Consider the following 14568-nt stretch of genomic DNA (forward strand, 5'->3'; position numbering starts at 1 on the left):
GTGGTGGGTGCTGTGTGTGGGTGGGTGCTGTGAGTGGGTGGTGGGTGGTGGGTGCTGTGGGTGGGTGTGTGGGTGGTGGGTGCTGTGGGTGGTGGGTGCTGTGAGTGGGTGGGTGGGTGGTGGGTGCTGTGTGTGGGTGGTGGGTGCTGTGGGTGGGTGTGTGGGTGGGTGTGTGGGTGGTGGGTGCTGTGAGTGTGTGGGTGGTGGGTGCTGTGAGTGGGTGTGTGGGTGGTGGGTGCTGTGAGTGTGTGGGTGGTGGGTGCTGTGGGTGGGTGTGTGGGTGGTGGGTGCTGTGGGTGTGTGGGTGGTGGGTGCTGTAGGTGGGTGTGTGGGTGGTGGGTGCTGTGAGTGGGTGGGTGGGTGGTGGGTGCTGTGGGTGTGTGGGTGTGTGGGTGCTGTGGGTGGGTGTGTGGGTGGTGGGTGCTGTGGGGTGTGTGGGTGGTGGGTGCTGTAGGTGGGTGTGTGGGTGGTGGGTGCTGTGAGTGGGTGGGTGGGTGGTGGGTGCTGTGAGTGGGTGTGTGGGTGGTGGGTGCTGTGAGTGGGTGTGTGGGTGGTGGGTGCTGTGAGTGGGTGTGTGGGTGGTGGGTGCTGTGAGTGGGTGTGTGGGTGGTGGGTGCTGTGAGTGGGTGTGTGGGTGGTGGGTGGTGGGTGCTGTGAGTGGGTGTGTGGGTGGTGGGTGGTGGGTGCTGTGAGTGGGTGTGTGGGTGGTGGGTGCTGTGAGTGGGTGGGTGTGTGGGTGGTGGGTGCTGTGGGTGGTGGGTGCTGTGAGTGTGTGGGTGGTGGGTGCTGTGAGTGGGTGTGTGGGTGGTGGGTGCAGTGAGTGGGTGGGTGTGTGGGTGGTGGGTGCTGTGAGTGGGTGGGTGGTGGGTGCAGTGAGTGGGTGGGTGTGTGGGTGGTGGGTGCTGTGAGTGGGTGGGTGGTGGGTGCAGTGAGTGGGTGGGTGTGTGGGTGGTGGGTGCTGTGAGTGGGTGGGTGCTGTGGAGTGGGTGGGTGTGTGGGTGGTGGGTGCTGTGAGTGGGTGGGTGGTGGGTGCAGTGAGTGGGTGGGTGTGTGGGTGGTGGGTGCTGTGGGTGGGTGGGTGTGTGGGTGGTGGGTGCTGTGAGTGGGTGTGTGGGAGGGGGACAGGTCCTGCCCTGACTTGACCGGTGGCCATGAGGGCTTCGGGTCTCCTGTGTTGGCTTCTCCTCTCTCTGGATGTCCTGCCGCTGGCGGTGTCCGGACTCGGTGCTGACCCCCCGCCGCCGCCGCCGCCCCGGGACCAGCGCGCGCCGGGCGGCCCCCGCCCACCGCCCCCGGGGGACCGGCGCTGCCCGCCGGCCGTGCCCGGGGCGAGGAGGAGCCGCCGGTCGCTGCCCGTCCACCACCCGCTGGGCAGGTACCCGCGGCCACAGGACCCGAGCGGAGGGGGCGACCACCACCGACCCGGGGACCCGCCGCCGCCGCCTCCGCCGCCGCCGCCGCCATCTCCCCCGTCGCCGCCGCCGCCGCCGCCCCGGGACGACGGCGCTCCGGGTCGGGGGCACTTCGGGGAACACGGCAGCGGCTTCCAGGCTGCCGAGAGCGGGGGGGCCGCCGACCCCCGCCCGCCCGCCGCCTGGGACGGAGCTGCTCCCGGCGGGCCGGGACCGGCCCGCGGGCCGCTCCCCCCGGCAACACCGGCCACGGCGGCCACGGCGGCCACGGCGGCGGCGACCGTCCTGCACTTCAGCGGCCGGAGGGAGCAGCTGGAGAGGCAGCGCCGGGCGGACCTCCCGCGGGGACCCTTCACCGCCGAACTGTGGCTCAAGCCTCAGGGGGGACAGAGCAGCCCCGCCATCATAGCGGGTAAGAGATCAGGGCGGGAGACCTCCCTGCACCTCCCCCCTCCCCCTCCCTCCCCACCATCATCATCATCATCATCATCATCATCTCCTGCCCCAGCACCAGACCTGCCGTCCCCCATCACATCCCCCCAACTCATCCCCAACTCATCCCCGTCACATCCCCAACTCATCCCCATCACATCCCCATCACATCCCCCCAACTCATCCCCATCACATCCGCCCAACTCATCCCCATCACATCCCCAACTCATCCCCATCACATCCCCAACTCATCCCCATCACATCCCCATCACATCCCCCCAACTCATCCCCAACTCATCCTCATCACATCCTCAACTCATCCCCATCACCACATCCCAACTCATCCCCATCACATCCTCAACTCACCCCCATCACATCCCCAACTCATCCCCAACTCATCCCCAACTCATCCCCGTCACATCCCCATCACATCCCCCCAACTCATCCCCATCACATCCTCAACTCACCCCCATCACATCCCCAACTCATCCCCAACTCATCCCCATCACATCCCCAACTCATCCCCATCACCACATCCCAACTCATCCCCATCACATCCCCAACTCATCCCCATCCCTTCCCCACCTCATCCCCATCACCACATCCCCAACTCATCCCCGACTCATCCCATCACCACATCCCAACTCATCCCCAACTTATCCCATCACCACATCCCCAACTCATCCCCATCACCACATCCCAACTCATCCCCATCACATCCCAACTCACTCTGGTCACATCCCAACATCACATCCCGACTCATTCGCTACACAACTCGATGTTTCGGCGGGGTGGGGGTAATAATTCCATCAGAAAAATAATTATAATAACTTGGTCCCTTCAATCCCCGACTGTTTGTGGGACGCTGCTGTGCGCAATTGGCTGCCGCGTTTTGCCCGCAAAACATGCAGTCAATTCACATTACAGTTTATTCTGCGACGCGCTTTGAGATGCCTCGAAGACGTGATAAGGCGTTACGTCAAATGCGAGGCTTATCATCTCAGCTCCCTCCTCATCGCATCTCAACTCATCTCCGTCACTTCTCAACTCGTTCCCCATGATATCTAAACTGATTGCCGGCGCCTCTGCAGTGATCTCAGTCGCTTACAACCTCACCTCCGTCAGGACCAATTTAAGATCGGTTACTTCAAAATGCAACTCCCTCAACACTCACGTCTGTCATTTCATCTTAACCTCCATCACATCTAAACTAATCACTGGCACTTTGGAACCGATTCCAGTAACTTTTAAACAAATCTCTTGTCACCTTTCAAATGAACTCTGTCGTATTTCATCTCCGTCTCTTCTAGACTCATCGCTGCTTCTTCTAGACTAATCTCCCTCACGTCTAGACTCACCCCTTCTTCTAAACTATCTCTACCCCTTTTAAACAACCTATCACTTGTTTGTTGCTATTAGATGGTTCTCCATCACCTCTAGACTAATCCCTGTTATGTCTAGACTCACCTACATCATTTCTAAATGCGCTTCCAACCCTTGTAAACTATCTCTGTCATTTGTTGGTGACTTCTAGTTTAATCTCCATCACTTTTAGGCTATTGCTTTCACTTTTAACTGTCTCCTCCACCTCTAAGCTTTCTCTGTCCCTTCTAAATGCAATGCTGTCACTTCTAGACTAATCCCCATCACTTCTAGACTCACCTCTAGTCTCGTCCACAAAACACAGTCACTTCACTTTATACAATATCTGTGTAGCAGTTTGGCCATCCTCCCAATGTGAAAAGCACTATACCAAATGTAAAGATTATTATTATTATTGTTATCTTTATCTTTTGAATATATCTGTCACTTTTTTGTTGTTTCTAGACTTTTCTCAGTCACATCCAGACTAATCTCTATCACTTCTATCCTCATCTCTGCGACACCTTGATGCACTCCCTCACTTCTAGACTTACCTCTTTCACTTCCAGACGCAACCCTCATTTCTAGACATATTGCCGTTACTTCCAAACACATCTCTGTTGCTTCTCGTCCAATTTCTGTCGCTTCTAGACTATTCTCCACCGCTTCTAAACATTGACCATTATTTCTAAACTATCTCTGCGACTCTGAACTAATCTGTCACTTCTAGACCAATTTCTGTCACTTCTAGATTAACCTCCCACACTTCTAGACTTATCTCCCTCACTTTTAGACTTGTCTTCATTGCTTCGAGACTCACCTGCATCACTTTTAAATTAGCCTCTGACTGTTCTAACTTAACCTTTGTCACTTCCAAACTAACCTCCATCTGTCTAATCTGATCTCCATCACTTTTAAATGTGCCTCTTGTCACTTCTAAACTAACCTCTGTCACTTCACGTGCCAAAAGGTTTTGGGTTTGAGCCCCATGTTGGACTTTGAACTCACAAGCCTCGGCTGGCACTCTAATGTTGGGGATGCTGTCCTTTGGATTAGTTGTTAAATCGAGGTCCTGTTTGCCAATTTGAGTGGACGTTATAGATGGTGCTATTCAAAAACTAGGGAATTTCTCACGCTGTCCTGACCAGATAAAAATGCTTAATTATTTCACGGCTGTTGGTGGCTCAGTGCTGTGTGGAAATTGGCTGCTGCATTTCTCTACAAAATACACAGACACTACACTTTACAGGAAAAATCCTATGACGGAGTTTGAGACATTTCGGCAAACATGACAAGGTGCTATATCAAATGGATTATTATTTATTATTATTTCTAAGATCACATTCGTCATATCTAAATTAATCTCCGTCACTCCTAAACCAACTTTCGTCAGTTCTAATCTCACTTTCATCATATCTAAACTGATCTCTGTTGCTTCTTAACTTCCAAAGTACCTACATGCACACAGTATCAATCCTCTTGAGTATGTTCCATTGGGCACGGCTTTCTTGTAGATACAATGGACAAACCCAGACTATATTAATCCTTGCATTCGATAGGATTTTGTTTCTCAGTCTCATGTATTGGAACTGCAATATCAGCAATCGCTCTAGTATTATTAACCAATCATAATTTAGTTGATAATCTTTGAATTTATGAAGAATATGATGGAGTCCAGAATGTGGGGCTACAGAATACATTTACAGTAAAGCTCGTTGAAGTACATTTGAGACAATCTTCCAATGTGAAAGGCGCTATATCAAATGCAAGGATTATTTTAATATAAAGGATTGATAAAAAAAAATTACAGTTACTCCAATAACTTCAGTCACAGGGTTCTTGTTTGAAATAAAGACATTTGCAGTTTTCCCTGTTTTTTCATTCACTCATTCTGCAGATCCTTGTTGTCACAGTCACAGTCTTGTCCTATGTCATCTCAATTTTGTCTCTCACTTGCTCCTAAATTTCCCATTTGCATGCAGCAAATTTCGCCCCCCCACCCACCACCCCCCCACTCCCCCGTTATCTGAACATTAACAACCTACTACATTTTGGTCACCGTTCTTATAATAATAATAATCCTTGCATTTTGATATAGCGCCTTATCACATTATTGAGACATCTCAAAGATCCTCACAGAATATACTGTAAAGTGAATTACTATATATTTTGTGGGCAAAACACTATTCTGTGGGTTTTTGCCATTGAAGTTCAAGTATGAACTGCCCGACAATCAGAGAAGGTTTCTTTCATATCAACTCTCTGTCTCTTATCTCTCAACTAATTTCCTATCCAAGCTAACACCTCCATTTGTCTGTACCAAATCTGCAACTACAGCTATAGATCTACATAATAATAATAATAATTGCATTTGATACAGTGCCTTATCAAATCAAAACATTTCAAAATGCTTTGCAGCGTAAAGCATAGTGGCTGTGTATTTATAGATGATTGAAGCAGTTAAGTTGCACACAGTAATGTCCCAGAATCAGCCTTGATATGGATTTCACAATTTTGTCTCTGCGGTTTAGCAGGAGAAACTCTCTTCGCTTTTTGAAGAGTACATTGGATCTTTACCATTCACCCAAGCAGATGGACAGGGCTTCAGTTTAACATCTAATCTTATAGTGCAGCTTTCTCCCCTACGCTGAATTTAAACGATGAGTTGAAGGTCCTGATGTAGGCTTGAACGCATATATTTCACATATACCCTTGCAATGCTTCCATTAACTTTACCAACATACAACAACACCCATACCTCCATCACCAAATAAGCATCAACATTTATAACATCGTAACTATTAACTCCATACACAATGTATTACTATAACCCTATCATAGTTGATTCTTCCACAAAATACCAACATTTACATGATTCACATTATGTCTAAACGCATAGAATCCCGAGATCATTAACTCACAAGGACCTATAGCAAGAAATCTCTGCGTGATCTCTTCTTTACTCGGCATTGTCTGATCCAAATCCCCTGCAAAACCAACATTTCAGCCACTTCTGCCAACATATTCAACATAGCAAAACCAAACATCTTATCGCCTTGAACTATTTACCACAGTTCGACATGTATGTATGTTTGTGCATGTATGTAGCTAGGTTCTGATAAACAGATACTGTATATAGGTTGAGACATACGTGTATAAGTTGAGGCGTCAATAAGCACAGCGACCTTAGTCAGCACATGCTCGAATTTGGTAAACGCAGGGACATAAGTAGTTGCTTGCTTCTTGGTTTCTAAGACATGTTGTGTTCAGATTAGAAAACCTATAACTTGCGAATAGAACGGCCAGATTGTAAATTCCAGAAGCACAGACTCTTTAGTCAAATGAGTACAAATTAAACAAAATTAAATCCACAAATTATTTTTACGCAAAAGCAATTTCACTTCAAACATCAGGTTTCTTGTGAATAGATTGACTGCAGTGAACGGAGAGCCAGCAGATTGGAGATCTTTCTATGCTTTGATCAGGATTAAAATATTTGGAGTAAATGGATTGAAGATTTAGAAACATGCAGCGTATGTTTTGCAGCACTGCAATTATGGATTATTGCTGTTATATCCAGAGGCAGAGACTGCTAAGTCATGAGATAGGTCTCCATCCATCTCTGGAGGCAGCGATGCTAAGTGACATGGTGTTTTGCACTGTCAGGTTGTAAGGCTATCTATATAGGCAGCAATGCGGCTTTGATAATATTGGTCTGTATGGAGCTTTTCTGCCCAGCAGGGACGTCTGGTCAAGCAATAAAGACAGAATCTGGGGCATGGTAAATACTTTTGTGTTGGCAAATCCCAGTTTCCTTGTTGCTTCGCACAGAACTCTGGGTTTGATTCCTGGCAGGGCGATACCTTGGGAAAGTTTCCTTACTCCACACGCCGGATAATAATCCCTCAAAACAAAACGATAATAATTTGGTCACTCAGTCCACGACTGTTTGTGGGACACTGCTGTGCGTAATTGGCTGCCGCGTTTCCACTGCAAAAATACAGTCAATTCTCTTTACAGTATATTCTGCAAAGCGCTTTGAGACGTCTCGAAGACATGATAAGGCGCTATATCAAATGCAAGGATTATTATTATTATTATTATTGCTCCTGATACCATGGATTGAACCCACAACACCTACAGTCTCAGAGTATTGAAGAGCCGCTTTCGAGTGTACTTGGCTCCACAGTAACTTGGAATATAAGGGTAATTTATTTCATATAACATATCTCAGGTGAGGAACTCCACAGCAAGTCTTGTTTCACAAAATTGCTTGAGGGCTTGCAGTGTTTTTACTATTGTTGCAGAGATTGAATACTCTACAACTGTGCATTTAGCTTTTATTGTGTTGACCTTTGTTCTTCCCCACTCTCAGTTCTTAGTTCTGATTGACAAAGGGCAGCGTTTAGTGCCGTTTATGAACAAGGCATTCGGCTACAGACTTCCTTCCATCTTTGCAAAAATTGTAAAATAATCCTTTGCAACCTACAGTGTATATGAGATGTTTCATTTGTTTTCAATTTTATCCCCTTCCTGTCCTTCTTTCCAGAAGGTAGTGATTCTTGTTGGCGAGCATTTTAACCGGCGGTCCTCTGGAAGCTTGCTCAAGAGGGCATTCGGTACATTGCGAGCCTAGACAATGAGTGCCCGCAGGTTGGTCAACCACACAAGAGGAAGAGGGAGGGGGGAACAGTGTGGGGAGAAATCTCACAGCTGTCCCCAATATTTTCCTTGCCCAATGCCCACACACACATAGCTAACCAGTGCTTCACACGTCTCATGCCAGCCTGTGCCTAATACTAGCTGGGCCAATAATCCCCCAAATAAAAGCGAGCGAACATGGGTTCAATTCCCAGGCATGGGTGAAACGTTGGTCGAGTTTCCTGAATCCACACACCTTTGTTTACCTAGCAGTAAGTAGGAGCCAGGTTATTAGTCGATTGGCAAATCACTTTTTTCCGGGGGTAATAATCCTGTCAAAAAAAATAATCATAATAATTTGGTCCCTCAATCCACAACTGTTTATGAGACACTGCTGTGAACAATTGGCTGCCATGTTTCATCTACAAAATATACAGTCAATTCACTTTACAGTATATTCTGTGATGCACTTTGCGATTTCTTCAAAACGTGGTAAGGTGTTATATCAAAAGGCAATTGGTCACGAGTTTAATGGCTGTTTGTGGGACGTTTCTGTGCTCAATTGTGCTGCCGCATTTGCCTGTAAATACAGTTGCTCCATTCCACAGTAAATAGAGTGAAACGCTTTGAGATGTTATTTCGATGTGGATAAGGGGCTATTCCAAACGCAAGCATTGCTATTGTTATCCAGCCAGGATCATTGGATCAGGGATTAAGGCTTGGATTTTTGTTTCCATTCCTCGTCCAGGGACCCCAAGTATTATCAAAATTCGCATTGATGCTCCAAATAGAAATGATCTAGTTTACAACAGAGCAGAAATTGAAACAATGGGTCCTTCCTTGTCTATATAGCTCAGTACCACACCACAAGATGCACTTACCCACTGTGCAAGATGTTTCATGTTTTATTTAAACAAAATCAAATGAATTATAGAATTCCTCTGGATCTCTGCAGCTTTATGCACGATACGTGTGTGCTGTATATCAAAAGTAAGTCCTCTTCCAAGTAGGGTGGAGGTTTGTTCCCTAGGAAAGTGAGTTCATTCAAAGGCTGAATGAAATGTAGGATATTGCATCTGAAACCCGTGTGTCGTGAATGCTACGCAGAACAAAAGCCTCATTACCTGTGAGCAACACGGGCACAGCTGAGTTGACCAAAATGTGGTGCCAAGTGAAACGGGATGAATACATTGCTATCCAGTCGAAAGTTGGGTTTATTCCTCAGCCACCATTGGGCTCGTGTTTCAAACACCACCACAAGCTATAATTGCAGCAAAGTGTTCAGTTTGATGCTAATTAACTCTTTTGTTCGACTCCTTATTTTTCCCATTGTGGAGGACTGATAAACCTGGTTGGCAAGAGCCAAGGCCTGGGGACACCAGACTATGTGTTGGGGTAACTGCTGGAGACTAACCAGCTAAAACCACATGGCTTGCCATTGATATCACTGTCTGGCAAGCTTTCCCGTTGCTTGTCCGGGCAGGATCACCCTTCCCATTAAGGCTTTGGCTTGCAGGGTTAACAGGAGATGAGTGGGATGGCTCCCTGCCCCCAATGACTCGTCTGCCCTTCCAGGTCCTGCCAGGCTGAGCTTTGCTGTCATCAGCAGTGCCCTGGATTAATGTGGATCCACCTGGCTCAGGAGCTGGACTACCCAGACTGCCACAGAGGGCTGGCTCGATACCGACATTCTTTGCCAGGCATGTCAGCTTGGAGCAAGTTCAATTCTGAGGAGATCCCGCTTAAGACTTCAGAGACTTTCTTTAAAGTATCTGAGTTTAAGCTTGGCTCGACCACCACAGTGAATCATAACTCGTAGTCATAACTGCCCTCCCATCACTTCCCTCCCAGGGCTGGTAAATTGAGAGGCAAAAGGGAACTTTCCCACCAAAGTTGGACAACATGTATACTAAGTAATATAGTGCCACATTACATTTGATGTGTGGTAATACCCAATTGGGCCATCACACAACATTTGGCATGGATTGATGAGTTATGCAGTGTTAAATGACATTTCTTACCTATGTAGTGCTTTCATCTTAATTGATATGAATTACTGTGTGCGGCTGGGTGGGAAAGGAAGGAAGGCAAGACATCTATCATTCTTGTCGGCACTGTGCTTCTCCATTTATTTCACTGGGGAGTCGAGTTTGTAAACCTTGCCAATGGTTTTACTAAACACGACACTCATTGGTGTGTCCTCGTCGTTTCGTTGTGAAAGTGAGCTTCAACTGTTGCTTGGCCCTGCTGTGCACAGTGCTGAAAGAACAGTCCTATTGGAACAGTGTCAGTGAAATATTCAGCATTCAGTTCCAGTTTGTCTTGGCATTAAACAACGTGTAATAAGAGATTCAGAATGTTTGGGGTGGGGTGGGTTACTGATGCTGTGCAATGGTGAGTTACAGGTTCAAGTCGCAGATCCTAGCCTTGGAGGGAGAAAGAGAAATAAGTCCATGAAAAGGAACTTAAAAGTGAGAAGAGAAAGCACAATACCAATTGTATAATATATTAGCATCTTTTTCGCAAATAATTTGCATTTTGAATTCTGAAATGTCAATCAGCCCTCATAGTTAACGTTAGTTAACCCCTTGTGTTCTGATGACAAGGCAACTCATTTGTGGAACATCCTGTTTCTTGTGTTGCCCTCGAAGTATTTTGTCCTCTGCTTCTCCTTGATGGCTACCTACAACAACTTGCCCTTATATAGCGCCATTCACATAGGAAGGTGATCATGGGCAAGGTTAAAAAGGTAGGTTTTAATGTGGGTTTTACAGACAGTGGATGAAGCAGAGTGATAAAGGCAGTGCGTTCTAGAGGTTATGTCTTCTCTTTGACCGTGCCTTCAGCTCCCCTCTCGACTCTCTTCCCCCTCCTCGCTCCCTCCCTTCCCTCCCCTCACCCTGACCATTTCCCCCCTCCTTGCTCCCTCCCTTCCCTCCCCTCACCCTGACCATTTCCCCCCTCCTCGCTCCCTCCCTTCCCTCCCCTCACCCTGACCATTTCCCCCCTGCTCGGGTCATGACCCAACTGTGCAGCGCCTTGGGACGTCCTCCTGACGTGAAAGGCGCTTTATAAATGGAATCTTGTTGTTGTTGTTGTATGTCAGGACATAGTGATTAAAGGCTTGGCCTATAAAATTAACATAGTAATAATAATAATCCTTGCAATTGATATAGCGCCTTATCACGTGATTGAGGTGTCTTAAAGCTCTTCACAGGATATACTGTAAAGTGAATTAAATAGAAAATGAATAAAAATAGTGATTTCCCTTTTTAGAGAAAACTGAAGTGCTTTGAGATGTTTTAATGTTATAGGCTCTATATAAATGCAAAGATTATTTTATTTTAAAAAAGAATTATCAATCCTCACAATGTGTGAAGTGAAATGTTTTAAAAAATGGCCTCCCCAGTGGGAGGTGAGGGGTACAAATTCTCAGGAGTTGGTGTTCTGCAAGGCTTGATGTGCTATCTCTGCTAAAGAACCCAATCACCCTCTCATTCTCATTTTCCTTGTAACTTATATCAAATGGTGATTTTGATAGGTAAATAAAAACTTGAGAGAGTTTTAAACTTATTAATAATATATGTAAGCTTAGCCAATTATGTAAATAGACATTTACTATGTGTCGTTTATGCCATAATGCCACCACAGACTATTAATATCAATTACATGCAGGGAGCAATAATACGTATTAATATTCCCCCAGTAATCTGAGTAGAATGACACTGTCCATTGCTGTTTTTGGTAGAATTTTATTGTTTCAACTGTCGTTTTGCTAAATCATATTTCAGCGTTAATTATTTTTCTCTTCAATGTAATACGGCTCAAATGTTGTGGATCAGATGCTCTCTGGATCCATTTCAAAGCGGGTTAATGTCATGCAGAACAAGCAAATCGATTGTTTTATGATGAGTGAGTGAGGTATCAGAAAAACCTTTTTATGTGTGGTAAATCTGACAGGGGGCTGCAGTCAATGGGAGAAAGTATTTTTCTTCCTCCTACACAGCAGAATCCAATTAATGGGAACTTGTTTTAACAAGTTAAGAGGCTTTGTTGCCAGAGCACCCATTCATTCTGTATTTTATCCCCCCCTTTCTTTCCCAATTTGCTTTGCCCCTTTTAGGCCCCCTTTGTATTGAACTGTACTGAATAAAGGCTGCTCGGAGATTCAAGTTGGTGGATTGTACCCTTTGATTTTACTCCGCTCCCCCTTCTTACCATGGTGTATGGTTTGGCCTGCAATCTCCAGCCCCATGATAACAAGGTTAAGCTCAAGAAATTCCTGCATTACAAGCTACATACACAGGCCTGTATCCTGGTAGGTAGAGCTCTTAATAAGCCTTGCATGTGATATAGAACCTTATCACGTCTTTGAGATGTCTCAAAGTGCTTCACAGAATATTCTGTAAAGTGAATTGACTGTGTATTTTGTGGGTGAAACATGGAAGCCAATTGCACAGAACAATGTCCCAAAACAGTCATGGATTGATTGAGCAAATGGAGTCCTGTAGCTCAGTGGTTAGAGCACTCGCTTTGCAAGTGAGAGACCTGAGTTCAATTCCAGGCAGGGCGAAACCTTGGGCAAGTTTCCTTACTCCACACACCTAATACTAATCCCTCCAAAACCAAAAACACTAATAAATTGGTCATTTTCAATCTACGACTGTTTGTGGGACATTGCTGTGCGCAATTGGCTGCCGCGTTCGCCCACAAATATACAGTCAATTCACTTTACAGTGTGTTCTGTGAAGCGCTTTGGGACGTCCTCCTGACGTGAAAAGCGCTATATCAAATGCAAGGATTATTATTATTATTATTATTATTTTTTAGAAGGGATTATTACCCAACGGAAAAGCGATTCACCAATCGACTAACAACCAGGTTCCTACTTACTGCTATGTAACAGAGGCTTGTGGAGTAAGGAAACTTGCCTAACATTTCGCCCCGCCTGGGAATTGAACCTACGTCCTCTCGCTTGTGAGGCAAGTGCTCTAACCAATACGCTTCAGAACTCCACAAATCCGTTGTTTCCATTGTGTCACAGCAGTATTCACTGTGCATTCTCTGCTTTTCAGGAACAATATTGTGGATGCAAATCCTGCAGCATAAAATAGCTTTTAGTTGAATGTATCCTTTATCTCCGGGCCCCATGTGAAGGTGCTGACTCTTGCCTAAATAGCCATTCTTCATGTCTGAGCTTATAGTGAAAAGCTTGCAGTGTATTTGCTGTGTGCAACTGAGTGCCCACAAAATACAGTCAGACCATTTTACAGAGTTGTGTTGATGACTTGATAAGGTGCTATATCAAATGCAAGGATTATTATTATTCAAAGCCAGACGATCCATCACAGTCACAGCCAAGCTGGATTTTGTCCGCTTCTCTCCAAATGCACTCACTTTACAACTGAGTGGCTTTCTTACTTTTTCCTTTTCCCAACCTAAGAACATGGAGGACAATCGTATTGTTTGAGGCAACCTTGCTATCTAAGATCAGAAGCCTCTTTTCAATAAAATCATTCTTTCATTCCATGGCTATTGGCTGTCAGGTTCACCCACACATTATACAGTCACTCCACTTTACAGTATATCCTGTGAAACTCTTTGAGACATCCTCCTGGCGTGAAAGGCGCCAAGTGCAAGAAATATTATTATTCCCTTTCTGCACAAACTGTAAATGTATGATTGGGTTTATCAAACAGCGCTTAAAGTTGCTCTAAACCAGTAACAAAAAGGTCACTGTTTCCTACAGTTGGCAGGGGATTGATTCAAACACTTGTCTCAACTTGCTCTTGTAGCTCACTCTCTCACAACGTGTTGCTGTCCAGTGACATCTGCTGGAAAGCGTGGAGATAAAACTAACCTTGGTTTTGATGCCCCTTCCAATACTCCTCCCCCAGATGGCAGCCAGTATTTTCGGTTAAATGCAGCCAATAGGATATTTTAATGTAATTCTAGTTACACCACTCCCCAATATAATCTTGGTGGCAAGATTAATGACAAAATATTACATCGCATCTTGTGACGCATTTTTTAATTCTAATTCTTTTTATTAAGCTGCAATGGTTGTCGGCAATATATATTCTCAAGCAATGAGAAATATTGCATTCGGTAGCCTGTGTACATCAACATGGGGTGTAGTGTAAAGAGGAGGAATAGACTTGTCTACTCCAGGTTTTAGACTGGCTGCCAATCACCCTTTAAAAAATACAATTGTATTTAACCAAATATGATGTATATTTGGAGTCTCTACAACTGTAGACTTTTACTTTTAACACTGAAAATGTATGAAGGCCCCAGGAGGGGACAGATAGCAGGACAGCTTGAAGTTTGGGCACTCAATGTTGTCACTTACAACAGCAACAACAACAACAACAAGATTCCATTTATAAAGCGCTTTTCACGTCAGGAGGACGTCCCAAGGCGCTGCACAGTTGGGTCAGGACCCGAGCAGGGGGAAATGGTCAGGGTGAGGGGAGGGAAGGGAGGGAGCGAGGAGGGGGAAGAGAGTCGAGAGGGGAGCTGAAGGCACGGTCAAAGAGAAGTTAACTCCATGTCTGCGGATGATGTCACCAAGGGGGAGCATGTAGAGGGTGAAGAGGAGGGGACCGAGGACAGAGCCCTGAGGGACACCACATGAGACAGTGCGGGGGGTGGAGGAGAAGCCATTTGTGGTGACATGTTCGGCCTCCGTTACCTGTCACTCAAGGATCATCTATCGCTG

The 14568-nt window shown here is 46.1% G+C and overlaps 1 protein-coding gene across 1 annotated transcript in view; it reads left to right on the forward strand.

Moving 5' to 3' along the window:
* Positions 1-1151: 1151 nt before the first annotated feature.
* Positions 1152-14568, forward strand: part of pappa2 (pappalysin 2) — a 130455-nt gene continuing 117038 nt past the window's right edge. The window contains exons 1-2 of the mRNA XM_042334959.1: positions 1152-1375; positions 1541-1824. Of these exons, the coding sequence (XP_042190893.1) occupies positions 1152-1375; positions 1541-1824 (508 nt within the window). The remainder of the gene's footprint in view (positions 1376-1540; positions 1825-14568) is intronic.

Source organism: Callorhinchus milii, unplaced genomic scaffold (assembly GCF_018977255.1).
Source record: "Callorhinchus milii isolate IMCB2004 unplaced genomic scaffold, IMCB_Cmil_1.0 Scaffold5, whole genome shotgun sequence".
Lineage (NCBI taxonomy): Eukaryota > Metazoa > Chordata > Chondrichthyes > Chimaeriformes > Callorhinchidae > Callorhinchus > Callorhinchus milii.